The sequence below is a fragment of the Bubalus bubalis genome, chromosome 5 (genome assembly GCF_019923935.1).
Source record: "Bubalus bubalis isolate 160015118507 breed Murrah chromosome 5, NDDB_SH_1, whole genome shotgun sequence".
NCBI classification, from domain to species: Eukaryota; Metazoa; Chordata; class Mammalia; order Artiodactyla; family Bovidae; genus Bubalus; species Bubalus bubalis.
Window position 1 is genome coordinate 51,165,864 of NC_059161.1, and position 27,209 is coordinate 51,193,072.

The window sequence follows — 27,209 nt, forward strand, 5'->3', positions numbered from 1 at the left end:
GTTAATAGAAAAAGTATAACTGAATGTCTCTTCTGTACTCTTAATACTGTAGAACCTAACCAAAATTGGTAGCACTAAAATTGTGAAAACTCACCCAGAGTGCTGATTCGGGACTGTTGGAGTACATCTTCTGCCAGTGCATAGCGCTTAAAACTTTTGAAGTGCTGACAGCAACGTGGACAGGAGAAGCAGCAGGGACAAGAAGAAAGTGACTGGAGGGCCCAGGGTCAGGAAGACGGAATGGGCTCCTGAGTGCCCCGGACAGGGTGAGGGCCGTGTCCAAAGTAGTGGAGTGAGTCCTAGCCAGGGAGACTGCACACATCTCATTAAATAAGCAAGTTGTGACCAATTAAAATCTTATTTTTAACAGAGATTATTATAATTCTGTCTTCTATGTAGTATTCTCATGTCTTAGCAACAAATTTCTCCATAACAGAGGTATCATAAATTTATGATCTTTTGTGGTAGATCTAGTTAATGCAGATGTAATTAGTGGTACATTATGTACTGAAAAATAATAATTAAAATTGACTTAAATATAAGAAAAACATTGCTATTAAGAAAACACATTAAAATGTTTATACTTAGCTATTATCTCTGGGTAGTTGGGATTAATTATATTCTTTATGCCTTTCTTTTTTTCCCCCATACTCTTCCAATAAATTTGTATCATCTAACAACAAAAAAACATCAAAAGTTTGTTGTTTCTGTTTTGCTTATTTGTTTTTAGTACTAACATACACACAAATGCTTAGCTTCAGATTTGGTGCTCTGGCACATCTTCTTGGCACTGAAGGCTTCTTGGTATACAGACAGGTGACTGCAGGAGAAGTCCTATGCTAAGAGGATATTCAGTTAGACTTGAGAAAGGACATTCGGGTATTAGAAATGAGTCCTGCTCAGTGATGGATTCACCGTGAACCTGTGCTTTACGGCCCCTGCCTCCAAGACTTGATACTTAATTTTGTATCTGTTTCTTAGTGGCTCACTCAGTCATGTTCAACTCTTTGCTACCCCATGGACTATAGACCTCCAGGCTCCTCTGTCCATGGAATTCTCCAGGCAAGAATACTGGAGTGGATTACCGTTTCCTTCTCCAGGGAATCTTCTCAACCCAGGGGTTGAACTTGAGTCTGTCTCCAGCATTGGCAGGCGGGTTCTTTACCACTAGCGCCACCTGGGAAGCCATCTGTTTCTTAGAGAACTCTAAATATTTGTGTAAGATTAAATCTACTCTGTTTTCACTGTGTACTGTAACCATGATAATCTTAAAATGTGTCCATTATCCAGTTTGTGTCTACAGAATAAAACCTTTTCCATTTTGTCTTTTTTTATGCTTTCATCTTTCTACTCTAGGCCAGGAATAAAGGTGGAGTTTGGAGAAGGAAGACTCGACAACATAGTAGTCTTTGTCCTTTAGAAAGGAAAGGAAATCCTATTTCCTGGAGATTCTGTTTCTTTCTTGTCTTCTCCCTATTTTGTCTATTTCTCTTTCATCTCTCAAGAGCTCAGAGTGCCCTTGCAGCCCTCTGGCTGTCCAAAATCTCCCATTGCCACTGTTACTCATCTGCTTTACCTTCATAATTCTCAAATTCTCATCTACTTTTTAAAAATTATCATTTTAACTTTTGGTATTAGGGAAGCAATCTGACTAAGTTATTTATTTTGCTACAAGGGGACTGTTGCTCTTTTACTGATCATGTTACTTTGGCTTGGTTTACAGGCCCCCTTGGTTTCTTCCCACTTCCTTTTTCTCACTTTAGCTTTCTGGCTGTTAAAAACTTCTCTAAAGATTGGCTTTTCTCTTTTTCCTTATCTTATTTAGAGAATGATACTCCTTGTGTTGTATGGATACAGTTGTCTATTTTACAGTATGTTCACCATATTCCAGCATCCATGGTTGAGAGTTTTGTTTACTTCCAGGTATTAAAATGGAAAGATATGGGCATTAGATGACTAGGTGTATATAATTATGTATCCCCCCAAGATCAGGAGAGTAGGAATAGGAATAAGATTCTTACCTTTAGTAAAGAAACTAGTATATAAACTAGTATAAAGAAACTAGTGTATAGGAAACACAATTCCTTTCCTTTACTCCACATCTTATAAATTGGAACTTCAGAGAAAATGTTTTAGTATACATAATGGGCTTCCCTGATGGCTCAGATGGTAAAGAATCCACCTGCAACGAGAGAAATGCTTAGTTGGTATCATTTCTGTGAATAATTCAGAATTTATGCCTGATTGCTGTGCAGGTTAACAATAAGAACTTTTTAACATCTTAAGCCATTGAAACAAATACTTGGAAGGAGGGAGAAGTTGGTATAGAGATATTGAGGATGGGGTAACCAAAGTGACGGGACACCAAGGCAGCTACATTTTTCTTTTTTTCTCCTAGTAAAATTGTACCATTTTATGTTTGTAATCAAATAAAAGTGAAAATATACTTTGTAAGCTATGTTTGATTTCAGCATATATTTGTTTACTTATGTTCTGTTGAAAATTATTACTTATTTACTGTGATTATCAGCACACAACTTTTAAATCAGAATTGCATATGCTTGTATTGATTGACATTGTACCATCTTGGGGATTAATGAATAAAATGCATTTTAGTACTTTAAAGAATATCATTGTTCTTTGCTGCCTTTTGTTTTTTTTTTTTTTAACAGAAGGGGATGAACTGGTAGTTCCTGAAACATCGGATAATAGCCGGAAGCAAATGGTTAGAAATATTAACAATAAGAGGCGTTACTCTTTCAGAGTTCCGGAAGAGGAAAGAATGCAACAGAGGAGGTAGATGTTTCATTTGTGCTCGTCCAGAGACGCTCTCAGCACCAGAAGGACCATTTGGTGTTAATATTAGATTTGATAGGAAGGAAAATTTGATCTCTGAAAGCCTGTCAGTCATTCTCTGTGATTTTAAAAACTGCAATAATTAATGTATTTCTCAGTGTAATTTTAATAAATACCCTCCAAATTGTGAGTATGTACTAGATTAAAGTACCATATTTTGATTTATTTCTCCTATGTATATATAATAGATACAAGTTTTAGAATGTGGGCCTTTATAAAAAACATAGAACATATCTATGCAGATTAACTGTTCTCTTCATGAGGAGTAGCCTTGTAGTATGTCCAGTTACACACAAAACCATTTCTAATATATTAGCAATTATTTAAAAGGACATCCATAAAATATTCAGAATTATCGGTAGGGTAAGAACTTGTTTCATATTTAAATACTAACTCTGTTTTCCCACCAAAAAGCATAAGATCTTTTAAATTTAAAACAAAATCTTCTAAGTTAAAATTTTATTTAGTATGTTCTATTATTTTAATTCTGTCCTTGTTAACATGATTTCACAGTTTATTTTTATGAAAAAAATTGAATATACTTTTCTCTAAAATTATCTAGATTGGTCATGGAACAAAAGTATCTAAACAGATGTTTTTTCTTGCAGGGAGATGTTACGAGATCCAGAAATGAGAAATAAATTAATTTCTAACCCAACTAATTTTAACCACATAGCACATATGGGTCCAGGAGATGGAATACAGATCCTAAAAGACCTGCCCATGGTAAGAGAAATGAAGACTGAATGTGAATATAGATGGGGTTAAGAATAAGGTGCGAGGGAGCAGATATATATATAAATATGAATGTGTGTGTGTATACACATATATGTGTGTGCCTAAATACATATGAGTTGAAAGGATATATTGGTGTAATGAGGAAATGTTTATCTCAGAATATCACGATATATGTAAGATGCATGATGACATAACATGAAAAAATGTTAAATTTAGCTACATATCAAATAACAAGCATACCAATTCTTATTTAGTTGCATCTCCTATAAACTTCTCCCATATCTAGATTTACCATTTTGGAGAAATAAACCAGATATGGAGAGGCTGTATACCAAGATTCAGAACTTTGGTACCAAATCACTAAAATTTCACTAAGTTATAGAAATTCAACACAGATATTTGGCCCACCTCCCATCGAAACCATATTAGCTTGTTCATTAATGGTCACACTTCTCATCTGATTATGAAATTAAATCTTTTTCATTTGCCTAATTACAAACATGTTACCTAGTCAGTCTTATATAAAAAAAAATACAAATTGGAAATTTTCTTTTTTTTTTAACAACATGAAGATTGGATTCTTAGACCTAATATATTGAGATTAAGAATATTAATCTTAATCTGGAATTAGCTAATTAGCCAAGCTCTGTTTATACTTAACATTTCAGTATTATGGTATTCTCCAACTATGTGTGGTAGTCACTCCGTCGTATCCGACTCTTTGTGACCCCATGGACTGTAGTCCATCCATGGAATTCTTCAGGCAAGAATACTGGAGTAGGTTGCCATTTCCTTTTGAAACTTTAACGTGACTCTTTTGATCAGTGGTGACAGCATCTAGATTTTGCACAGAATTTTAGGCATAATTTATATACTGTGGCAGTCTGGGAGATGATTTGTGAATCTTAACCCAAAGCTCTTTCTAAGAAAGTCTGTGTTAAATACCCACATTACTAACTGTACTGTGATAGAAGATAAAAATGTCTATCACTGACAGAAAAAATAACAGGTAACACAATTTGTACAATGAAGTTTTTTTATTAAACTCTTAAGGGTAGTCTTGCATCCATTTCATGGAAGGAACCAAAAAAAATCTGCATTAATTTGAATCTGAGTTCCACATTATAAATATCTCAATTAACCAGTTGGTTCTGTTTTTGAATGAATATGACATTCCTGCTGTCATTTTTTTTTTTTACCAATTTTACCAATTATCATCAAGACATTATGTGATTATAGTACTATTCCTTCTTTTCAAATCATTCACAATAGTCGTTTATCCTTTTGAAATGGGGATTTTTATTAGCTGTGCTGGGTAAATATAAAGTATGCAAAAAGATTACAGCCAATCTTGATGTAGTAATTAAAACAAAGTAAGACATTTAAGGCTGAACATAAATATTAAGCCGAAAATTATGAGCATAAATAAAGGCCGCATTTAAATATTAAACTGTTTTACTAATCTATCATATGTAATACACTGTTTTTTTCAGTTTTTGCCTGGGAATCAGATTTCAGCATTTTCTCTATTCCTTGCCCATTCTGAACATTTGTTTAGGCCCTTAGTCTGAAATCCCTCAGTCTGGGTTTCCTTTTCTCTCAGAAGTAAACATAACGGAACCATACAGTTCAAAGCTTCTCTCATTTTTTTTACGGAAGCTACAGTGTTACATACAAAGTACCTTAGGAGAGAGAAATTTGTAATTATGATAAACAGTTGAAATGTGAATATATATATAGCTTATATTTGATAGAACAAGTGTTATATACTATCTTAATGTAACTTTTTGAAATTTAAATAACAAATAGTTTTTAACACTTGCTACATAGTTAGCATTTTGGAGGGATATGTGCATACATGCTAAGTCACTCCAGTCATGTTTGACTCTTTGCAATCTTGTGGATTGTAGCGCACCAGGAGGAATACAAATTTCAAATTTATCCATATGTTGCAAAACAACACATCAACAAACACAAAATTATTTCAGTAGTGAACAAAGTTTTAAGGTGTATTATCCTTTCAAAATTAAGCTTTATTTCACACATGCTTCATATTTGTGCACAAAAAAGAATATAGTTTTCCTCTCATTATATTCCAACAACATAGCAAAAAGAATTATGGAAAATTTTTCTATAAATTCCATTATAGGTGAAATAGTTTCAGGATTTAATAAAATGAATGACCATGTGAAATGCTTGACCAGGTGAAAAATTAGTTTGCTAATGTTTCAGAATTCTTTCAGACCTTCATACACAATAAGATTTGGTCTTTCTACACCCTGAATATGTACACAGAAGCAAAATGTCAAATTTCAAACATAGTAATAAATTTTGTATCACAGTATCCCTCCTTTTCCTCCCTTTACCCTCTGACCACTTAAAGTAAAGGAAATCTCCTTTTTTGTTGTTGCTGTTCAAAATAAGATCCAGTCTTAATTACTGTGCAAAATAAGTTCAGATAGCATTTCCTAAAGGTTCATCCCTGGTCTCACTCCATGACACATGGCCTTCTCTGCTGGCTACTTATTCCCATTAGACCTCTTGATTTTCAGTATTTGTATCACTGATCTTGTTAACCACTGACTGCCTCGCTGGTTCTTTTGTCATTAACAAAAGTGATTTTTTGCCCTAACAGTGCAATTCAGTTTTTAATGTTCATTTCATGTTTTCTTATCATATAAACACTTTTGAATTTCCAGGACAAGAAGTTGGTGTAAATTTTTGAAACCTGTTCACCTGTACATGGAGTATTTATTGTAGCAAAAATGTTATGCGTCTGAACTTCTGTTTTTCACAGTCTCACTTTATTTTCACCTGACTTTCTTCCTTTTACCAGCTAAGAACATAAAAGCTGGGACTTTTCATAAGCATCCGTTTAATCACTTAACAAATATCTTTTGATATACTGTCTTACCAGAACTGTGCTTATCTTGGAGTAAACATTGGTAAACAACACAATAATATGCATGTCTGAAAAGAAAATAATATGCATGTCTGTATCTGTGTGTGTATATATATATATATGTATACATGTATTGAAAAGCTTGTGATATTTTAATCTCAGATTTTAGTATGTTCCTTCCACTGTAGTTTTCTATATTTAATGAACTATTCCAAAAAAAGAAAAAGATGAATTAAATTCATCTAATGTTAACATATATAAGAAGCACTTTCAAATACCAAAGCTAGGTTGTCATTTGTGCAAAGAGCATGTACCCCAGACATTTTTATGTTTAACTTATTCAAATCAGTATTGCCTTCCTGTGAAATGCTTATAAGCTTAGAAAGTTTATTGAATGTCTTTGGAAGATTATTCTGTTTCCTTTGTACCAAAATGATACTGAAACAGGTTGTTTGCCTCACAAGTGTGGAAAAGATAGTAAGGGTAGGGAGTCATTTTTTGTTTTCTGTCCTATATCAGTGTGAATCTTTCATGTGTGGCTTAGTGAACCAAGAGAATATAAGCAATTAATATAAAATAGCATGTGTGTCTTACGAATACATACTGTAGTAGTTTCCTGGGATCCTTTTTGTCATCTACCTTTTTTCATAAGTGGATACTGGTAATAAAGAATAGATTTGTCTCAAGCTGAATTAAAGAGTAATATTTTATCTCCAAAAGATTTCATTTTTTTTAGCACATAAAACTTCTCCTAGTCTTTCACCTGTTCCTAAAATTGTTAATAAATAAAATTTCTAGCTCAATGACCTTTTAGACTTTTAAGAAGTAATTTTACTTCTTAAAGTCATAGTTATATGCCCATGAATAGTTTTTCCTTTTGGAAAAAAGCTTAGTAAGTATTGATTTAACACACATCTCTAAATTTAAAATAATATCTTATATAGGAGGCTTTCTTTTAAGCTTCCCTAATTTATCAGATTTTTTTTTTTAACAAAGCAACCTCATCTCAACTCATGAGAATATCAGTCAGCATCTCGCTGGGAAGTCATTCAGTCTCTGTCTTTAATGAGGTGATCTTAGGATGTTTTCTTGAAACATAGTTCTTAAGAACTGAACTTTGAAAATTCCCATAAGAGAAGGTGATTGGGTGCTAAGTGATATCTCCATATATCCACAAATTATATTACATGAAAAACTAGAGTCCTTGTTTTCAAAAACTTTGTTCTGTGTCTTTAGTGTTAAATTATTTCTTTTTTTTTTTTAATTACACTTGAACATTGAAGAAAAGGTTGTTCTCTTGTTAAAAAACAAACATGTTCTCCAGGTGTCTAAGTGGAGATAAGCTTGGGCTACTTATAGGTAAACCAATAATTAGTACATTCCATTCACTCAGGTAGTCGCTCAGTCATGTCCGACTCTTTGCGACCCGGTGGACATGGGCTCCTCCATACATGAGATTTTCCAAGCAAGCATACTGGAGTGGGTTGCCATTTCCTTCTCCAGGGGATCTTCCTGATCCAGGAATCGAACCCAGGTCTCCTGCATTGCAGGCAGGAGCCACCAAGCATACAGTACATTCTAGAGTTACTCATTATAGGAAGATAAGATCAGTAAAAGCAAACACATGTCAAGTCTATAAATACAGGAAATGGTTTCAGTTTCTCAAGGAACACTTTCATAATGCTTCTGGTGAGAGGCTGGTTGTATTAATAGGTTCACTTGTTCTTTAATTATTTCTTGCTTTTTCTATCCTTAATGTTTTTGTTTAGATTTTTTGCCATGTTTTGATTATATCACAATCAAAGGAGAACACTGAACTAAATTTCAAAAATCTACTTGTATTTCTGAAAGTCCAGTTTCTACTCATCTTGATGACAGCAATAAAAGAGAATAATCTTACAAGGCAAATGACTTTTTGCAAATCAACTCTTCAAGTATCTGGCAAGAAGATTACAAAATTTAACTTTCTAAGGCCTAAAAGTATTTCATGATGGATTCAGTTATTGATGCGAGATGCTTCATGGTTTTCTACATGCATGTTGTCTGAAATGTCACATATATCTGGTGAATCCATTTTCATTACCTCATTACCTTTTTTCTTTTTGTTGTTTTGATAGCCGGGTTTCCCTTATCCATCCCCTCATCATCACTCCGGTCTGATCTCCTCTCCGATCAACTTTGAGCACATCTATCACATGACTGTTAATTCTGCTGAAAAATTTCTCTCTCCTGATTCCATAAACCCTGAATATTCCCCGTCTCTGCGCTCTGTCCCTGGTACACCAAGCTTTATGACTCTGAGGGTATGAAAGCTGAGTTAGGTGTTAACTTGTACTAACCATGTGCGGATCTCTGCCTGGCTTCAATAAGTAACACTGCCAAGGGGGTACATTCTGTGTACGTTTTCCTGTGGCCTGTTTCTCTGCTGCCAGACTTCTATCCTTCCTCTTCCTCCTCTTCTCTCTTCAAGTTCTACTTTGTTTCTTCTTTTGAGGAAAAAGATAAGGACTAGGGAAGATTTCAGTTTTATTTCTAAAACAGTATTGGAGGTTTTTCTATGTTTAATATAAGATAATCCCATCATGATATATTTCATTACAGATATTATAAGAAATAGCCCCCAAGTAAGTCTTTATTCTGTTAAACAAAAAAACAGGTCCTAGAATTTCTGAATTTTTAATAGCTTGTTAGCTCATTAACCAGTGCAGTTCAGAGAAATTTTTAATATTTAGTGAAGTCTGTAGTAGGCCTGTCTACAGGCCTTATATCTACAATAAACCCCCTTCCAAAGAGCTCACAATTCTTAAAAATATAAAGTATAGTAGTATCAGTGACTAACAGGAAAAATTGCCAAAAGAAGGTAGTCTTATTAGTATTTGAGTTGCTGATGCACCTTTAATGCTAGTCAGGATGCAAAATAAGAGAAGTAAATCAACACGACAAAAAAGCAGAGTGTGCTGCATTCTGGGGGACCGCGGCCTGGGTCCTTCCATGCAGCCTTGCATCCTTGTAACTAGCAGCTCTGCAGTGGGCAGAGAGCTGGCAGCCATTCAAGCTGAATATCCTTATTTCCATCAAGAAATATGTACTGATTTCAAGGGGGCATTTTCTCAAGTTTGTCTTGCAGATAATATTTGGATTACATCACGCAAACCCATTTCCTGTAACTTAGAAAAAAAATAGCATCCATTTTTTATCTGTATATTTAGTCATTTTCCAATAAGAAAACTATGTGTAGGGGGAGTTTATTTTTCTATTTTTGTTTGTATTATAAAATTATTCTAAATTGTGTTTTAAATGTCATTGTCACTGACATTATGTTATTTACATGTCTTGTTTGATGACATACGATTACTTATGATAAACTAAGCCTTAGTTTGTTTGCTTGGTAACAGATTACAGTGAGTGGATTCTAGAGGAGGTTGTTTAACGAATCAGTCAAGAATTTTTGATATAAAAGATGGTGGAAATGTTACTTAAGTTAGTCATCTATAAAGAGAAGCACGACTATTAGTGGACATCTTGCCCTAATCTTAAGCATATTTGTGAAAGGACCGTCAGATTAAGTTTCATATTACTTTATACTGAAGTTGAACTTCAGCTGGATGAATGACAAAACTGTTGGATTTGCGTATTTTTTTTAATTTTTCCAGAGCACACCTTCTGCGTGTCGTTCTTTTATTACCTCAATATTCAGTGTTACTAAACCACTGGTATTTTTATAGGCCTTCATTTTTGCCATTTTTCCTAGAGTAGGTTTGTTTTATAGAAAAGGACAATAACAAGGTACCTTAAGGTTCATAGCAGAGACAATAAAAGTGGAAAGGTTGCAACTGATACCCTGTCTCTCTTGAGCTTTCCTCTGCTGCATCGTACGCATGTCACTGGCACCTCACATGGCTCCCGTGAGTGGATGTTGAAATGCTAGCACTGACTGTTTCCATTTTAAATTTTTTATTTTGTTAGAGAAAAAAAAAAAGGTAAAACATTTGCTTTAAACAAATAACACAATAAGAATTACATGGACTTTGCAACTTTGATATATGAACCAAAATGGCAGTGGTGGTATTTGAAGGCAGCCAGCCTGCCAACTTTCAATGTGTGTGATTCTTTAAACTGTATGAGTTGGAGTTTTTCAAGAGATGTATTAGCGCATGTTTTCCTGATTGCTGGCTTGGGCCCTGCGTTATTGTGTTGTTGTAACCTTCTCTCAGGTACCAGCCAGCCCCAGACCTTCTGGTCTGAAAAGTTTGGGGCCGTGAAGGAGCTGTTCAGAAGGCTGGACCTACACCTCACCTGTCTAGGTGTCTGTACCTTTCAAAGCATTCCGTAGCTCATTCTCCTACATTGGGCCCCAGAACCATTCAGTATTAGATGGAGAACTTTCCCGCCAGCGTTCCCAAGTTAAATCGCCTCACCCAGGCCGCGATGGTCACAGACGCCATAGTTAGGACTCGCGCTGCTTTGTCCGTGAGGCGGGGAGGCTGCCTGGTGACCAGAGTGGGAACATGCAAGTGGCACTTTTGGTATCAGAACAGTAGAAGGAGTACTTGAGAAGAACATGCTTTTAAGTGACTCTCTTCTCAACAGGCTGAGTCAGCTTTTGAGTTTTCCTAAGGAAATAAAAATGTCAGACATAGTAAAACCTTTGCTTCAGTTCTCTGCAGATGTCCATGTAATTCTGCGTTTCATTGTCACTTCTAACCATATAACTTTCACTTACTGTTCTCACAACAACAAAAACTTCTTATTTACTGATAAGTATTTCGGTGAGTATAAGGATAAGCACTTACGTTTGATTGGCCTGAGGTCTATTTCTGTTAGGGCTTTAGCACCTTTGTGGGTGGGAGGTATTATATAATTTGTTTTGTGTTCTGTATCACTATAGACTAAACAACTTTATTTCTTGAGATTAGGGTGAAAAATAGACCTCTCTGTCGAAAATCAGTTTCTCTCTGGATGAAGAATTTTTCTTTCTCTTTTGATCCTAGAACCCTCGGCCTCAGGAAAGTCGGACAGCATTCAGTGGCTCGGTCAGTATTCCGTCTATCACCAAATCCCGCCCTGAACCCGGTCGCTCCATGAGCGCCAGCAGTGGCCTATCTGCAAGTAAGTAGCCTGGGCTGCAGGAGGCACATCCAGAGCAAAGCAGCAGCCATGCACTCATGCATCACTGGGTGTCGGTGTCTCCGAGCCGGCTGGGTAACGCCTTGTAGGCGCAAGTGCAGGTGTTACAAAAGTCGTCATGGGGTCCCTCTAGAGGTCACAGTCCATCTGGGAGACAGACAGGTAATACTACAAACCATGATGAGAAGTGCCCAACCTCCCAAATCACCATCTAGAACTCTGGGGAAGAGACCCTGCCTAGGACCACAGTTTTCAGATTGTCCCCTTTGCTGTTCAGTCAAAACAGCCCATCTCAGTTTTTTAAGATTAGGGTGGTTTGACTGTATGAAAGGAATTCTCCCAGACTTGAAAAGAAAAAGTGTAAATCACAGAGGTGAGGTTCTATAAATGATCACTAGGATGGAGGAAAGGAGCCCAGGAAGAATGCACTAAGTGCTAGGCAGCCCTGTCAGACACCATCCTTCTGACATTTTATTCTCTGTGTATTGAGAGCTCAGTTCCCACAAGACCCCCATAAGGTAGAATTCATTTTCTTATTTATAAATGAAGAAAACTGAAACTCCGACAAGATAACTTGCGTAAGGTCACACACATTAGTAAGCAGAGCAGCAGAACTCTATGGTGGTTTGGGTTTTTTATTCAGAATGACAGAATTTTTAAAACAGTAACTCCACATTATGGCTTTTTGTTAAATTGAAGACTATACTAGGTGTGGAATTGGAAGAGAAATCTTAAAAAAATGATTTATGCCTTCAATTAGGTTATAATCTAAGACAGAGAAGATCGGCAACGAAAAAGTAAAGAGTGCCTATCCAAAGAAACACATCAACAAATGAAAATCAGCACGTCTAGCGACAGACACCTCTAGAAACAGGATGGAGTGTTGGGAGGGAGCAGATCTCCTAGGGAGTGAGGCTCAGTCAGTGGTTCTCAACCTGAGATGCATTCTAGAATCATCAGAAGGGCTTTTTAAAAGTTAAGTTGGGAATTCTGCTTTTGTTGGTCTGGGATTGTTGGTCAGGGGCCCAGGCACTGGTATTTTTAAAGCTCCATAGTGTAATATGCAACGTACACCCAGCACTGGTAACTTCTGCAGTAAGTAGATTATGGTGACACATTTGAGGGGCTCAGGAAAGAAGCTGGAAGGAAGCTGTCAGATCACCAAGGACAGGGCTTCAGCAGGCAGGCTCCTGGTCAGTCTATGAAGACATCTGAATGTGGGTGATCATTAAGTACATATCCTTTGACAGTCACCTCTTGACATTTCACTGAATTCTGAATGTAACGTAACTCAATTTTAGGGATTTGTTAAACCAGCAGGAACTCGAAACCATCGATACCTTGTAGTTGTGCTAAAGCCTCAACACATCTCAGTCTTTCTTGAATGGTGATCTTAATATTGAAGCTCAACAGAATTAAAACGTGTTTAGGTTAAAAATGAAAAAACAGTAGGGAGTGCTAAGAGTTGAACATATATAGGTGCTAACAGTACCCCAGTATTTCCAGAATTTTCTGGTCATCCCCTTTCCTCCTCTGGGTGGTTGCCAGTCCTCCTTTGATGTGTCCCAACTCTAAAATCAAAGCAGAGGGTGAGTTTAAAGAAACACACCTTGTTTTTTATCTGGGGCGTTTTGCCCTGTGGAATGAAAACGCTTCTGTTACATTTTTGTGTCTTTAATGAAAATTCTCTAGAGGCTAAGTGGCAGCTCTGCATCATCAGGTGGCAGGTCTTCATTTCTCTGAGATCCGTTCTCCTCGGCTTCATTGCTCAGCATGTGTGCTTTGAACATCTGCTCCTTCCCCCGTTCTTGTCGGGGGCCTCCAGAGGCAAGGACCATCCATTAAAAGAATGGCAGGCACATAATTCCAACCTAATGTCCAGATGCTATGAAAGACGTGATGAGAAGTACTGTAGGAGCCCCAGGGAGCAGAAAAGACTCACTGAGACAGTAGCACATGGGTGGAGACTTGAGGCATTGATTCTGCAGAATCGCCTAGCAAGCAGGGCAGCCCGGGCACAGCCAGTGAGAGCAGGGCCTGGCGGCCTGGCAAGTGCTGCCCACTCATCCAGGGTGGCCTTCAGTGTAGCCAGACTCACTGTCCATCAGTTTGCTTTAAGCAGGAAGGAGGGCTCCTCACCTCAGCTGTCTGTGTACTGTCTAGAGGGTTGTCCCCTTCTACATGTGTAAAGTTTTACCTGAACCATCTGCCGTAGGGTCATCTGCACAGAATGGCAGTGCGTTAAAGAGAGAATTCTCTGGAGGCAGCTACAGTGCAAAGCGGCAGCCCATGCCCTCCCCATCGGAGGGCTCGCTGTCCTCAGGAGGCATGGACCAGGGAAGTGACGCCCCAGCGCGGGACTATGACGGAGAGGTGAGTGCCTGTGGGGAGCAGCTCCACCTGGGAACGGGGTTCACTGGAGAGGTCCTGAACCAGACAGGTGAATGTATTTCTTGAAGCCGTTCTGCCACCTGGACCGCAGCAGGGATCAGCCACACGCTCCAGCAGGGGTGGCAGAGCCAGTCACTTGGGTTGCAAGCTGCAGTTACCCTGGAGGTGTTCAGACTTCTAGCTTTCGTATGAAAATAGCCTACATTTCCAAAGACCTGCAGAAAGGACTAGGAGAATTTGTTATATTCTGTGCCTCTTACTCAGCTCAGAAAAGGTGCTTTCTACCCACAGTAAAGAAGTTATGCATGCATGCTAAGTCGCTTCAGTCGTGTCCAACTCTCGGTGACCCTATAGACCATACCCTGCCAGGATCCTCTGTCCATGAAATTCTCCAGGCAAGAATACTGGAGGGGGTTGCCATGCCCTCCTCCAGGGGATCTTCCCCAGGGAGGAGGAGCAAACCCAGGGAGCGAACCCAAGTCTCTTATGTCTCCTGCATTGGCAAACGGGTTGTAGAAAAGTCATGTCCAGTCATTGGCCAGGGTGGCTGGAGAGGACCCGTGGTGGCCTGAACCCCTCCTGACCCTCTGCTGCTCCCTGATGTCTTCCTCTGGCCTCCCAGGACTCTGATTCTCCGCGGCATTCCACGGCTTCCAACAGTTCCAACCTGAGCAGTCCTCCCAGCCCGGTGTCGCCCCGGAAGACCAAGAGCCTGTCTCTGGAGAGCACAGACCACGGGAGCTGGGACCCATGAGCGGGAGCTGGGACCGTGAGCAGCCTCCGCGCTCAGACACTCTGGGCTCCTCTCCACTGCCCCCCTCCTCTCACTGTCATCTCTTCCCCAACCTCTGCCTGAAGACGCCAGGGCCGACTGCAGTAGCGGGCGGGGGTTCGGGAATTCTGCCTCTAAGACTCTCATCCACGCCCCCTTCGACTTAACAGCAACAACCATAAAGGCAGACTTTCACTGAGCAGCTTAGATGAATACTGATTTCATTTCATACACTTAGCGTTGCTTTCCAGACTATTTCACCCTTCCCCTAAAAAGGTAGCTTAAGTAGACAGATTCCACACATGTAAGCGATAAGAATAAGATTAGACAGACATTATTTTCACAGTAGAGTCTCATGTAGCCCTGAGACAGCACGTGGGGCTCGCCAGTGGGTCCCGGGCGCGCGCCAATCCCCTTCAGCACCACAGTGAATGTCAACCTGATCGTTGCCAGTAAATCCCTTATCACTAAAACGATGCGTATTTTACTACAAAACAAAGTTTAAATACACAAATGTAGAGGTTAAGTACTGAATGTATATAGTAAAAAGAAGCATCTTGTATTCAACAAAAAATGGATGCATATATGAGAGATCATTTAATTTAAAGAACTGTGTTATTTCCTGTCTGTTTTCCACCTAAAAAATGAAAGGGTAGAAAGGCCTGGCACTGATGTGTAAAGAGGGAGGGCGGGAGGAGCAAGCATCCCCTTACCGCCAGCTCTCACGCTGGGTGGGGGAACCTGCGTCTCTCACACTGGACGCGGGCACCTGCGAGCTTTAGGAGATGCTCCGAGGCTCTGGTTTCATCGGTTTGGAGTGTAAACTGGGAACCAGACTTGTAACATTTAAAGCCTCTTCAGCAGCATCATTAAAAGGCAGATTTACTTCTGTCCAAGACATTTCTATTTCTAGCAGTAGAATTTGAACCGCACTTCTCATCTGTTACTGTATTTTGGTATCTTCTGCAGATGAATGTAGAAACGCAATTTTGTCACCTTCTGGATCCCTTCCATCTGAAAGGACACAAGGAATGGCCATAAACAGGTTCAGCAGAGTGCTTTTTTCCCTTGGCTGGTCTCCTCCCCCCTTGCAGTGAGGCCTGTGCCCCCAGCTGAGCCAGCTTCTCTTCAGAGAGGGATCTGTTTTGAGGGGGTGTCAGCATCCTCAGATAAGCCTGGGAAAGGGGGTTAATTACCAAATAATGTAAAACCTCAAATGCAAGGACTTGAACAGCCTTAACCAAATACTCTTTCCCACACGGAGTGGGAAGCGGACAGCTCATCCCTGCCGCACACAGGAAATCAGCCCGGCGTGGCCTTCCTGAGCGGGTAAGCTTTGCCTCCCTCATAGCTATATTGTGTTAGTCCCATATCCATTTGGATTCCTGCTGTTTTAATTGCCATAAGGAAAGAGATGCAGAATCAGGAATTTCTTTCTCCAGAGTCATTTCACCAGTTAAGCACATGAGTAGAGAAAGACAGAAATAAAAATATCTGACGGTCATATAGAGAATCTGCCTCTCTTTTACTTTTTATCTAAATTTCCCTGAGAAGTACCAACAGATTTTCTGCTGTCTTCTTTAAAATTCAGCTGAAATAGAAGACCGTTCCTGCCATTGTTTATCCGCATCTTGGTGTGTGAGCACTGTCGTCTTACCCGCCCACCACCACCTCCACACCCGCACACACACACCCGCCGCAGCTATTCCGCTTCCCACCGCAGGCCACAGGGAGCTGGACTATTCCCAGAGGATACCACTCTCAGGAGCAGGTCACTGAGGTTCAGGGAGGGAAGAAAGGGTCCTGTGTGGGCATTATATTGTGAAATATTACAGTAGAGAATTTTAAAATAACAACAGGTTTGGCATTTAAACATCCTGAACTTGGCGCTTGCTCAGATTTATGTTTAACTTGGATGGGCATAAATGACTGCACAATTCTAACCTTCTAAATCCTTTGCTTTTGGAAGAGAAGTGTTATGTGGAAAGACTTTTGTGCGTTTAGATTTCAAGAGTCAGACGTTGAGTCTGGTTACTGCCATGACTCCAGTCACTCCTTACGTTTGGCACTTCCCAGGAGGAGAGGGAACCTGCCAGCCGGCTGCTGAGCGTCTGTGGCCCGCTCCCCTTCAGACCCTCCCACCCTCTTCTTTCCTTTCCCCTCTTCCTGCCCGCCTTTTCTCCTCTGAGCAGAGGCAGATCCGGCTGAGATTCACTGGACTCCACACTAAGCCATTAGTTTATAGCTTTGACAACTAAGTTTCTGTTGCCTGTAGGTGCTTATTTCTTTCAGATGCTTTTAGGATCAAAATAATAACCATACCTGAAGTCTGGTCACCAGTATAATGAATCATACCCTGTAGCCCCCCAACAGGGCAGATAAGGGCTTCTCCTGGCTGTCGGGCTCACTGGGAAGTGTAATACTAATCCAGTAGATTATACTCCAGTAATCTGAAATGGTCTTAGCAGTAGCAAGAGAGCAGTCCCAAATGTGATTCGTGTCCAATAGGAGGAGCCTTGGGGGAGAAACACTGCCAAGGTTGGCAATCTGGGAGATATTTTCCCAAGATAGTGATCATTCAACTGGGTTTATCCCCATTCTCCAATATGAAGCAGTTACCTTCAGAAGCTTCTTGAAAAGAATGATTTGGGAAATGGGGAATGGATTCTAGAGAAACAAAAAACAGTGATCACTGAAATGGAGCAGTAACAAAGATTAGGGAACAGATGTGATGTTGCTGTCTGAATTCATCCTTTGTTTTCATGCAGGACATTCAAAGAAACGTATGTGGAAGCAGGAACTTATTTCTCAGTAGAAAGGAAAAATAAGAGGCATTTCTGGCATAGTCTAGATGTGTTGATATTTGGTGCTATCTATATTCAGCCAATTTGTTGTCTACTTTTGAATTCTACTTTAATCTTGCTATGTGCTTTGGGTGTATAAAATTACATATATACATATACACACACACATATATATATATATATATATTTCTTTTTGCCAAAAACAGAAGCCTTCCTCCTTGTCAAATGATTGCTAAAGCAACTTTTTTAGTTATGTGTCTGCACACACACCTACACTTAGTGATTTAATCTGCTTTCTGAGGGAGCATAGTTTTAAGGCTGTGAAACACAACTAAAAAGGGCCCATCTATTTAATTTTCCAAGCAGAGCTTGTACCCAAGCTTCAGGGAAGAATCTGAAATCCCTGTTTTGTTTACAGCAACAATCTGTCATTCCCCAGCTGGTTCTCAGCCTCCCTCTGCCTTCCATATGGTTAGAGTCAAGTCATTTTGTTTCTTAGTGGCCACATCTACTTCTGTGAAAGACCAGTTGCATTTCTATGGACTCTCAGGTATCGTTAAAGAAAAGCCAGAGTAGAGGTGGGCAGACATCCCTGACCCCCCAGGTAGAACAGGGCTGTTTACTGGCCTTTGTCACAAGCTCTGTGTTCTCCCAGCTCAGCGGAGCCCTGTCAAGCTCAGCATCTGCTCTCTGGACAGAGGGGCGTTCTCAGCAGCGGCCAGGCCTCACCACTGCCCAAGTCTGCTGGGCATAATTGGGAAGTGACTGGGCCCCCCGCTCCCCTCCTCTCGCTGGCCCAGCCCCTGCATTCATTAGATAAGCCGCACGGCATTTCACTGGGCCCATCTTAAAAACCTCTTTCCCTGTTATGACTTCATTATGACAAGTCCAGCGTTCTGTGCAGAGCCCTGCTCCTAAGGGGCCCTCGCTTCAGCTAGAGCTCTGCCTCGAGTCTCAGCGCTGGTCGGCAGGCCGGGCGCTCCTCTCCCTTCACGGGGACGACCGTTACACACACAAACCTTTTCATTTATGGGGGGAAATTGATGAAAACAAATCAGCCTTGAAATTTCATGAAAACAAAATGACCTGCCTTTTTATTTGATAGTGTAATATCATTTATTTTATAAATTTTTTAGGGTTTTTTCTCATTGTAATATTATTGTACAGTTTTGCATGGCCTGGGTGTAATCATTTTTTTGTTTAGAATATAATGCTGACAAATAAGTGTGTATGGAAGGGGAAAAGATAACTGCTTTGGCCTCTGATCACTCTTTATTTTGTTTGGTTTTACCCCCTCAGTGTCTTAGGGAACTTTATAAGGAGATTCTCTGCTACCAAACAATGGTGTGGATTCTTTTGCACAGAAATATTTAAGGTGGGACAGTCAAAAATGTAACAAGACTCCTCGCCGATATTTTATGTTGGTATCACTTAATATTAACCAGACTCTGATGTATTGCAATAAAACAGGGAACTGTTAGAACTGAGTATTTTGTCTTATTTCCCCTGATTAAGAAGTCTGAGGAATGGTGAAAAGGTGACTGACTCTTCATCTCTCTGAACCCCAATTTCTGCCTGTCTCCCCCCTCAGCCAGCTTCCTCGTTACTGGAAGGATGGGGATAATCTGGGACTTTTCTTAGTTCCTTCCATAGCTCAGGTGAGAACAGTGTTTGACTCTCTTGAGGCTTTCGGCTCCCTTCTCTGGTCAGAACGTCCCTGGTGCCCAGTCTGCAAGGCCAGGCTTTGCCTGCGCATTTGTGGGCCGCCCTGCTGTGTGCACTTGCCACAAGGGAGCCCACCACACGAGGCCCGCCACCCCCCAGCCAGACTTCCCAACCCGTGCCACCGCCGGCTGAACGCGGCGACTGCTTGCTCTTCCATCTCCTACCTGCAGAGCAGCAGCAGACACGGCCCACAACTTGTGCTTGAGTTAGAACATCAGAGCTGAGGACACCCAGGAAGCCTGGGTGGTCTTAACAAAGGAGATCTTAAATTGGCTGCAGCTAAATAATTATTCTGAGACCCCTCCCCATTCCATTTCACATGAATGGACATTTCTGTCACCTGTTGGTTCACTGTTTGAAACCGTGCTTTAGAGGCAGTAGTTGTGCGTAGGTTGGCAAACGTCTGTAAAGGACCAGTGAAGAAATACTTCCGGCTTTGCAAGACTAGTCTCCTGCTCCGACTCAGCGCTGCCATCTTTCTCTGATGATGAATATGGGCTAAGCCTTCTGGGTTCAGGTACCAAGAGCCTCGTGGTGGGAACAGGGCCAAACCTTGCAGAAGCATCTGAGGCGGGAAAGGGTGTGGCACTGACCTCGGGCTCATCACCATGAGTTCAGAAGCCTTTGCAAGTGAAATAATTAATGCAATTAATGCCAGAATGCTAGGGTGTTTTGTTTTTTGTTTTTTTTTATTGAAACAAGTAAATCAGACAATTATAAGAATTGTACGAATATTAACACAGCCTGAAATGACCCCTTGGGTCCAAGCAGGTGATATGTGCACAAGGCCCCGGCCCTCCCCCCGCACCCCAGTCTTGCAGCCCAGGGACAGCGCGTGTGGCCCTCTCTCCTTCTGTGGCTCCTGTCCTCCCCGTAGGAGGCGGCAGTTCTCTGGAAACCTCTGGTTCTCAAGAAAGCCTCTAGCAACCAGCCAGAGAGCAGATGTGGGTGGGCCTGGCTTGGCAAAGTAGTAGTTGGCACTGCTCAGCTCAGCACTTCTAGATCCAGGCCGGAGAGGAAAAGGCAAAAAATACAAATCTCATCTAGAAACACACACACACACAAACCTGATATTACACACTCAATAAAATCCAAAAAGGCTTTTCTGGTTTTGGTGTTTTGTTTTTGTTTTTGGTGGCAGGATTCAAAGGAAGAACTCTTATCTTCTGGCTAACATTCATATTAGCAAAAAAAAACCCCTGTTACAAAAAGGAAGAGGAAATAAAATTGTCTTTTTATCGAGTCATTTTAGAGGATTACTAAACAATAAGCAGATTCTGACAGACAGTAGTGGGGCTGCATTTTCATCCTTGCTTCTCTCACCCCACAGCCACTTAGCAAGAAAACCGTGTATAAGCGCGGGCAACGGGCTCCGAGCAGCGTCCCCCCATCAGCCCGGCCACCCTCTCCCACCAGGCAAAGTTTAAATGCAGCGCGGGCACCACCAGCTTCCTACTAGTTTCAGCGGCTCAAGGACCGAGGCCGGAGGGTCCTGCTACTGCTGCTCGGCCTGCCTCCTGCAGTAGTTGCTGTAGGCCTCCTCGAACATGGCCTTGCAGGGGAACCGGGCCTTCAGCTTGGAGCAGATGAGGAAGGAGCCGCCCATCTTCCTGTGCAGGGAGTAGGTCTCCTCGGGCGGCGGGACGAGCCGGTGCCTCAGCATGATGGGGATCAGGTTGTGGATCTTCTCGGTGGTGCTCTGGGTGCCAAAGTCAAAGGGCTCCTCCGAGGCAAAGGCCTCCCCCAGGATGAGGATGGCATCCAAGTGGGCGTCTTCCATGGCCTGGAGGAAGACGGAGGGGAGACTGAAGAGCCTGGGGGCTTCAAGCCCAGGGCTCCTCCCACACACACCCCCAGGGGCTAGACTGAGTACTCCCTGAGGGCAGGGCGGGTAATGAGCGCTTCACCCAGATTGAATCATGGTAAGTGGGGGCATGAACTCAAACCACTTAATGTGTGACCTTTCTTCCAGGTAAGAAGAAAGGGAGCTTGGCAGGTCTGTGGCAGAATGCCAGGTGTGACCCAGCCTGAGGGCACTCAAATCCAGAGGTTTTATAAAACGCCTGTCAATCCCTAAAGAGCCACAGGCCTGAGCTGAGCTGAGCCTCTGCACTCCTTGTAGGGGTAGACCAGAGACCACCAGAGGGTCTGCGCCCCTTCCCCACTGTCGGGAGAGGAGAGTGCTGCTATCTGGCGACAGGACACCAAGACAGTCACCCCTTCATTAAGGGGCTACTAAGATCTCTTCCAGCGTGCCCCTCACCCCTCCCCCAGTGAAGCCACAGGAAGTGGGGGCTGGGCTTTGCCATCCCACCTGCTCACCCATGCCCTGAGCGCCCGCGATGAGCCCAATGACTAGGATCTCGACATGGGCTGGGGTGGGACACAAACAAGGGCTTCATGACCAGCCCTGGTATTCTGAGGACCTCGGCCCACCGGCTAGGGCAGGGCCTGCCTGACCTGCCCTACCAGCTCTGATTTCATCCACTTACAAACTGAGATACCCTTCAGATTTCACAGGGAAAGCAGTCCACGTCCCAGCCTTCCCACAAACACCAAAGTGGGCCCGGGGACTGCATGTGGCTCAGCAGGCCTGGTGCACCTCCAGAGTCAAGAGAGCTCACCTTGACCTCGTAGCCGGTGAGGAACTTCATCTCTATGGATTTCTTCAGTACAGCCTCCCTGTCCTGGTTAGCAGCAGCCCTGATGATCTGGACAGAGGCACCATGGGTGGCACGTAGAGAGGAGATCCTGGGGGTCCAGGGGGCTGGCACCTGCCCCTCCCCCCACATGCCAGCACATCCACTTTTACCCTTTACTTGGGCTTCCCTGGTGGCTCAGACAGTAAAGAATCTGCCTGCGGTTCAGTCCCTGAGTTGGGAAGATCCCCTGGAGAAGGGAATGGCTACCCACTCTAGTATTCTTGCCCAGAGAATCCCATGGACAGAGGAACCTGGGGGGCTACAGTCCATGGCCTCGCAAAGTCAGACACAACTGACTTTTACTTTCCTCTGCACCTGAGGCGGCTGTGACCTCCTCCACTGTCACCAAACACCAGGGACAGACAGGGACATCAGGATAGGAGTCCACCCTCCCTCCAAGCTCCAGAAGATCACCGGCCACGGCCAGCCCCCCACCTCCCCTCTACCTGGATGTAGAGGTCGGTGAAGGATCTGTCAAATTCCCGAGTTGCCCCGAAGTCCAGAAGAGCCACCTGAGGACGGGCGATACCAGGGAAGGTTTGCCTCAATGGGGTAGAGGGATAGGGCAATGGGGGGCTGAGACCCCCAGATCTCGGAGCCCTGGTCCAGCGGAGCTCAGGGTCCCTGTGGGAGCCCCTGGGTGCTCACCTTGTGCAGCTCAGGGTCATAAAAGAAGTTGGACCAGTTGGGGTCTGTCTGCATGAAGTGGAATTCGAACAGCTCCCGCAGGCACAGTACCAGGATGTTGTAGCAGATCTGGGGGCCGGGTGGGTCCAGTCACACCGCGCCAGGCCGCCTGGCGCCCCCAGACCCAGACCTGGAAGCCTGACCCCTGCTTTCCTCTCATCATCCACCCCATCCCACCTCCCGCCCACAGCCAACTTTGATTCCAGGTATATCGCCGGGTGGGGAGACGATGAAGCACTCTTGTTGCCCCCTCCTACAGGGAGTGCTGGGGACTCCAGGGTCCCCAAGTGACACACCTCGTTTCGGATCTCCTGGCTCAGCCCCTCGGCCTGGTCCAGGGGGAAGCCGGACACCAGCTCCGTGGTCAGCACATGGGGGCTGCAGAGCTCGTCCACGATCTCGGGCACGTAGAAGAAGGGGTGGTCCTTCAGTAGCTCCCTGGCAGGGTCGAGAGGTCACACCCTGTTCACCCTGATCCTCCCACCCCCACCCTGGAGACGACATGCAGGACAGCGAGGGGCTGAAGCCTCCAGCTGGTGGGGGATGGGGCTCTGACCCCAGGCCCCAGCCACGGTCTTCCACCCCTCGGAGCTGGAGGGGCTCCCACCTCTTCTGTCCCCACAGCGGGAGCAGCGGGCGAGGGCCCGAGGCTGGAGACGCACCTGAACCTGCGGGCGCAAGCGGCCTCCCGCTGGTAGTCGCACTCGAGGGCCAGCTCCCGCCGCAGCACGTCGATCAGGTGCTCGGGGAACAGGCCTGGGCAGGGGAGGAGGCTGTGAGAGTGGCCAGGGGCTCCCCAAGTCAGCGCCCCACCCCACCCCACGCCTGCCCTTGCCCAGCAGCAGCCTCAGACCTTCCGGAAGCATGTTGCTCATGTTCAGCACGGTCATGAGGTTGTTGACGTCACTGTTGATGCTCTGGGCCACGCCAGGGTACTGCAGGGAGCATGGGGGCACCGGGCACTCAGAGCACGGCCCTGCGGGCCCCACGCTCCTGCGGCCCGTCAGCTTCCCAGCTGTGTCTCTCCCAGACCCCACCCCTCCAGGGCAGAGCCCAGACCCCACGATGCTGCTGTAGCCCCTGAGCCCCCCATGACCCTATTCCGCTCCACCTGCCGCACCCCCACGCCCACGCAGAAACAGCCGCCCCACCCCTCCAGCTCAGGCCCCCAGGCAGACCGTCACTTGCCCCCTGTCCCCACCCCACTCAAACCAAGCTTGCTGGGAGGCTATTATCCTTCCCAGTCACTCCACAAATACTTCTCTGCCCCCAGCGCTGATCTGGTGCTAGGGACAGAGGCGATGAGACACACACTCTGTCCTGGGCGCAGGTACACACAGGGCATGTGGGTGCAGAGGCCCCCACACCGCAGGCCCCAGCTCTGCTCTGAGCAGCTCCCGAAGACATGAGCACACCCCTGGGCGCCTACCTGGATCTTCATGGCCACCTCGCGGCCCCCCTTCAAGCGGGCCAGGTGCACCTGCCCGATGGAGGCGGCTGCGAAGGGCCGCTCCTCGAAGTACTCCAGCTTGTCCCGCCAGTTGGGGCCCAGGTCATTGTTGAGAGTTTTCTGGAGAGAGAGGCCAGGGAGGGGCTGTGAGCACAGCTGGGGACACCCTGAGGAGCCCCCCATCCCCACCCACAGGGCTGCCGCGCCCCAGCCAGGAAGCCCCGGCCTCACCATCATCTGCTTCAGCGGCATGAAGTCTGCGCTCTGCCTGACCCTATCGAAGATCTTGGCCAGATGGGGGTTGATGAAGGCGTCGTCTGGAAGGCAGCAGAGCAGACAGCAGAGCGCTGACCCCTCAGAAGGAGGGCGCGCAGGCCACCTCCATCCCCTGCCCAGTGCGGCCTCCTCAGAGGAGGCCCAGTGCTGCTCCACCCTTCCATACGCTGAACCCCGGTTCAGAGAAGCCGAGGCACAGGCCCAGCCTCAGGTTCCTCCTGCTTGAGGGGAACTGGCTTTGCTCCCACTCAGGACACCAGCCTCTCAGCTGTTCCGTCCTGGGGGGCCCACATCAGAAGCCCTGAGGCTCCCCTGCATTCAGGCTCCACTCTCAGCACTACACAGAGCCCGCCTCCTGCTCAGCCACAGCGTCCTCCCCAGCCTTCCTTCCCTGGACCACACCCCCCACACCCCGATGTCACGCCACTGCAGCCCGTGAGCTCCCCCATATCACCCTCGGTCCATCAGCCTGACTCTCGCCAATTTTTGAGATGCCAGGACTTTTGAATATGCCAGAACACTCAGAAGAAGCCAAAGAACAACAACCGGGGGCTCTTATTTAAGACTCTGTTTTTTAAACATCCCAGGTTGGTTGACAGCAAGGAACGCAGAACAAGAGAAGCCAGTGAGCAGAAAACCTCCCTCCCTACTCATCCCCAGTGGGGCCGAAACACACGCCCTCCCTCTGCTCCCCACCCCACACTGCACCCCCACCCCCACCCCCACCCCGCGCCAGCACGCCCCCGCCCCCCGCCAGCCCCCCCACCGCACCCTCCCCGTCTCCCCCGCTCTGGCCGCACTCACCCTGGATGCTCAGCATCTGGCCCAGCTTGAGCGCTGCCCCGCGCACCTTGCACAGCGTGCGCACGATGCGCTCCGCGTTGGCCTCCGACAGGAAGGGGCTGGAGTCCAACACGGCCTTCTTCCCTGCAGGGGAGCAAAGCCACCATGATGTCCCTGAGACGGGGCTGCCAACCTGGGACCCCCACCCCCCCCCACCCCGAGAGGCCCCTCCCCCCACTCAAGACTGAGTACAACCCAGCCCACCAGCCCCTGGTGGTGGCTCTTGGCAAATCACTGGTTCTCCCAGTAAAAACAGAACAATAACGAAATGTCAGGGTTTAGCACATTTTAAGGGCAGTGGAATAGAGCCCAGCAGAGAGCCTGACACAAAGGGCTTTCCTCCCGGGGCACCACAAAACCAGCAGGGCAGTTTTAACTCCACTTCTCACACTTGCCCCCCAGATGCTGAGGAAGGCCCTCGGGGGCCCCCCAGGTCCCCCCAGGCGGGCCCCCTGCTCCCTCCCAATACACACACACACACAGGCTGGCCCATGGGGCCTCTCCCTCCATGTCAGCCCCGGCCAAGTGATGGTCCCTTGCCCCTCAGTGTCCTGGACAAAGGCCACCAGCACACCCGGAGTCCCTGCACAGTCACCCGGGCCCCGCTGGCCATGGTGAGAGTGCAGCCCTCCAGGGAGGGGAGTACAGGGTCGAGGACAGCCTCACCAGCTGGGTGCCCACCTCTCCCCTCTCCCCCACAGAGGCCCTGCAGCCCCCTGCACCAGCTGGCCCAGGGAGAAAGTGTAGGAACCTCCGGGGGGCAGAATACTCAGGGGTGGGAGGGTACAGGGTGGTGACTCGAGGTGATGAGGAGGGGGTCACCCAGTGCTCCTGCCCTCTGTCCTGTGAGCCCAGTTAGACCAGAAACTCCCCAGGCTGCCCCCATGGTGCCTGGCACTTTCCTCAGCCTGCATCCCTGCTGGCCTGGTCCAGCACTCAGAGCGGGTCTGAGCCGGATCCCCATGGGGGGACCAGGGGAGGTGGTGTCATGCCACTGCCCTCCGTCCGGGGCTGTACCAGCCTGGCCTCTGATATACCAGGGCCAAAAGGCCAAAGCAGGATCTGAGTCTGAAGGCCAGCGTCTGAGGGCAGCTGTTAGGCCTACACAGGGTCAGGCTCACTCTCAGGGAACCAGATATCAGGACAGGGTCCCAGAAAGGGGAGAGAGTTCAGCTCCACAGGAAGAGGCCAGCAGCTGGATGTCACGGAAGCCACAGCCCCTGGGCGGGGCCACTCCAAGGTGGCTGGGTCAAGAGGGGGCCTTGGCAGACCTCTAAGTCCCCTCTGCCCTCCCCAGCCGCTCAGCCCCTGGGCCCTGTGGGCCGGGGACCCGGGTCGTGCCCCTGAGGAGGCAGGGGAGGAGGAAGGCCCCGCCTTAGGCAAGAGGAGGGCGCTTTCTCCCCGAGTGACACGCTGACCCTGACATTGAGAGACAGGGCCCGGCCCTCCTGAGATTTCTAGGCAGCCCCTCCTCACAGCTGGCCAGTCTCCACAGTCCGGGCAAGGGTGGTCTGAGAACAATGTTGGGGAGTCAGGGAGCCCAAGGGCATGGTGGGCTGGCCCCCAGCCAGGAGAGGCTCCCTGGGGAGAGCGGGCCGGGCTGGTGGGCGCCCTCCAGGCCCAGCGCTCCAGGCGCTGCTCAGGAAGGGGGAGCACACCCTCTGGCCTGAGCCCCACATCCTGCTCCCAGTCTGGTGGCACCCAGCTGCCTTGACCCCCAGCCAGGCCACTGCTTCCTGACAAAGGACACCAGCTGTAACCTAGGAGCCGGGGTTGCCTTTTCCCTGCTTGGACGAGGCGGGATGGAGAGCCGCCAATTTTGGAGCGGAGGATGGGAGGATCTGTGCCTGGGGGAGGCTGGCTTCTCACTCCAGAGTCAGGCTTCACTTCCCGGAGCCTCAGCACCAACACTAAAAATACCTCCCTAATCCTCTCT

At 45.8% G+C, this 27,209-nt stretch overlaps 2 protein-coding genes across 22 annotated transcripts in view; one reads left to right on the top strand and one right to left on the bottom strand.

The window, feature by feature from the left end:
* CDC42BPA (CDC42 binding protein kinase alpha) overlaps positions 1-19,070 on the top strand; it is a 297,113-nt gene extending 278,043 nt beyond the window's left edge. For 10 of the 18 annotated variants that reach the window (XM_044943085.2, XM_006062426.4, XM_044943088.2 and 7 more), the window contains 6 exons: positions 2,673-2,796; positions 3,465-3,582; positions 8,614-8,799; positions 11,488-11,605; positions 13,839-13,996; positions 14,637-19,070. In XM_044943085.2, the coding sequence (XP_044799020.1) occupies positions 2,673-2,796; positions 3,465-3,582; positions 8,614-8,799; positions 11,488-11,605; positions 13,839-13,996; positions 14,637-14,768 (836 nt within the window). In that variant the 3' untranslated portion in view covers positions 14,769-19,070. Of the gene's footprint in view, positions 1-52; positions 2,797-3,464; positions 3,583-6,293; positions 8,594-8,613; positions 8,800-11,487; positions 11,606-13,838; positions 13,997-14,636 lie in introns of those variants that run through there. The other 8 variants (XM_044943086.2, XM_006062439.4, XM_044943087.2 and 5 more) reach the window with 4 other exon arrangements.
* A 1,457-nt stretch (positions 19,071-20,527) lies between these two features.
* COQ8A (coenzyme Q8A) overlaps positions 20,528-27,209 on the bottom strand; it is a 45,162-nt gene continuing 38,480 nt past the window's right edge. For all 4 annotated transcript variants that reach the window (XM_006062443.4, XM_025286027.3, XM_044943094.2 and 1 more), the window contains 10 exons: positions 25,235-25,357; positions 24,386-24,471; positions 24,134-24,274; positions 23,558-23,639; positions 23,367-23,460; positions 23,001-23,142; positions 22,666-22,773; positions 22,464-22,529; positions 21,940-22,026; positions 20,528-21,098 (listed from right to left, as the gene is read on the bottom strand). In XM_006062443.4, coding sequence (XP_006062505.3) covers positions 20,811-21,098; positions 21,940-22,026; positions 22,464-22,529; positions 22,666-22,773; positions 23,001-23,142; positions 23,367-23,460; positions 23,558-23,639; positions 24,134-24,274; positions 24,386-24,471; positions 25,235-25,357 — 1,217 coding nt within the window. In that variant the 3' untranslated portion in view covers positions 20,528-20,810. The remainder of the gene's footprint in view (positions 21,099-21,939; positions 22,027-22,463; positions 22,530-22,665; positions 22,774-23,000; positions 23,143-23,366; positions 23,461-23,557; positions 23,640-24,133; positions 24,275-24,385; positions 24,472-25,234; positions 25,358-27,209) is intronic.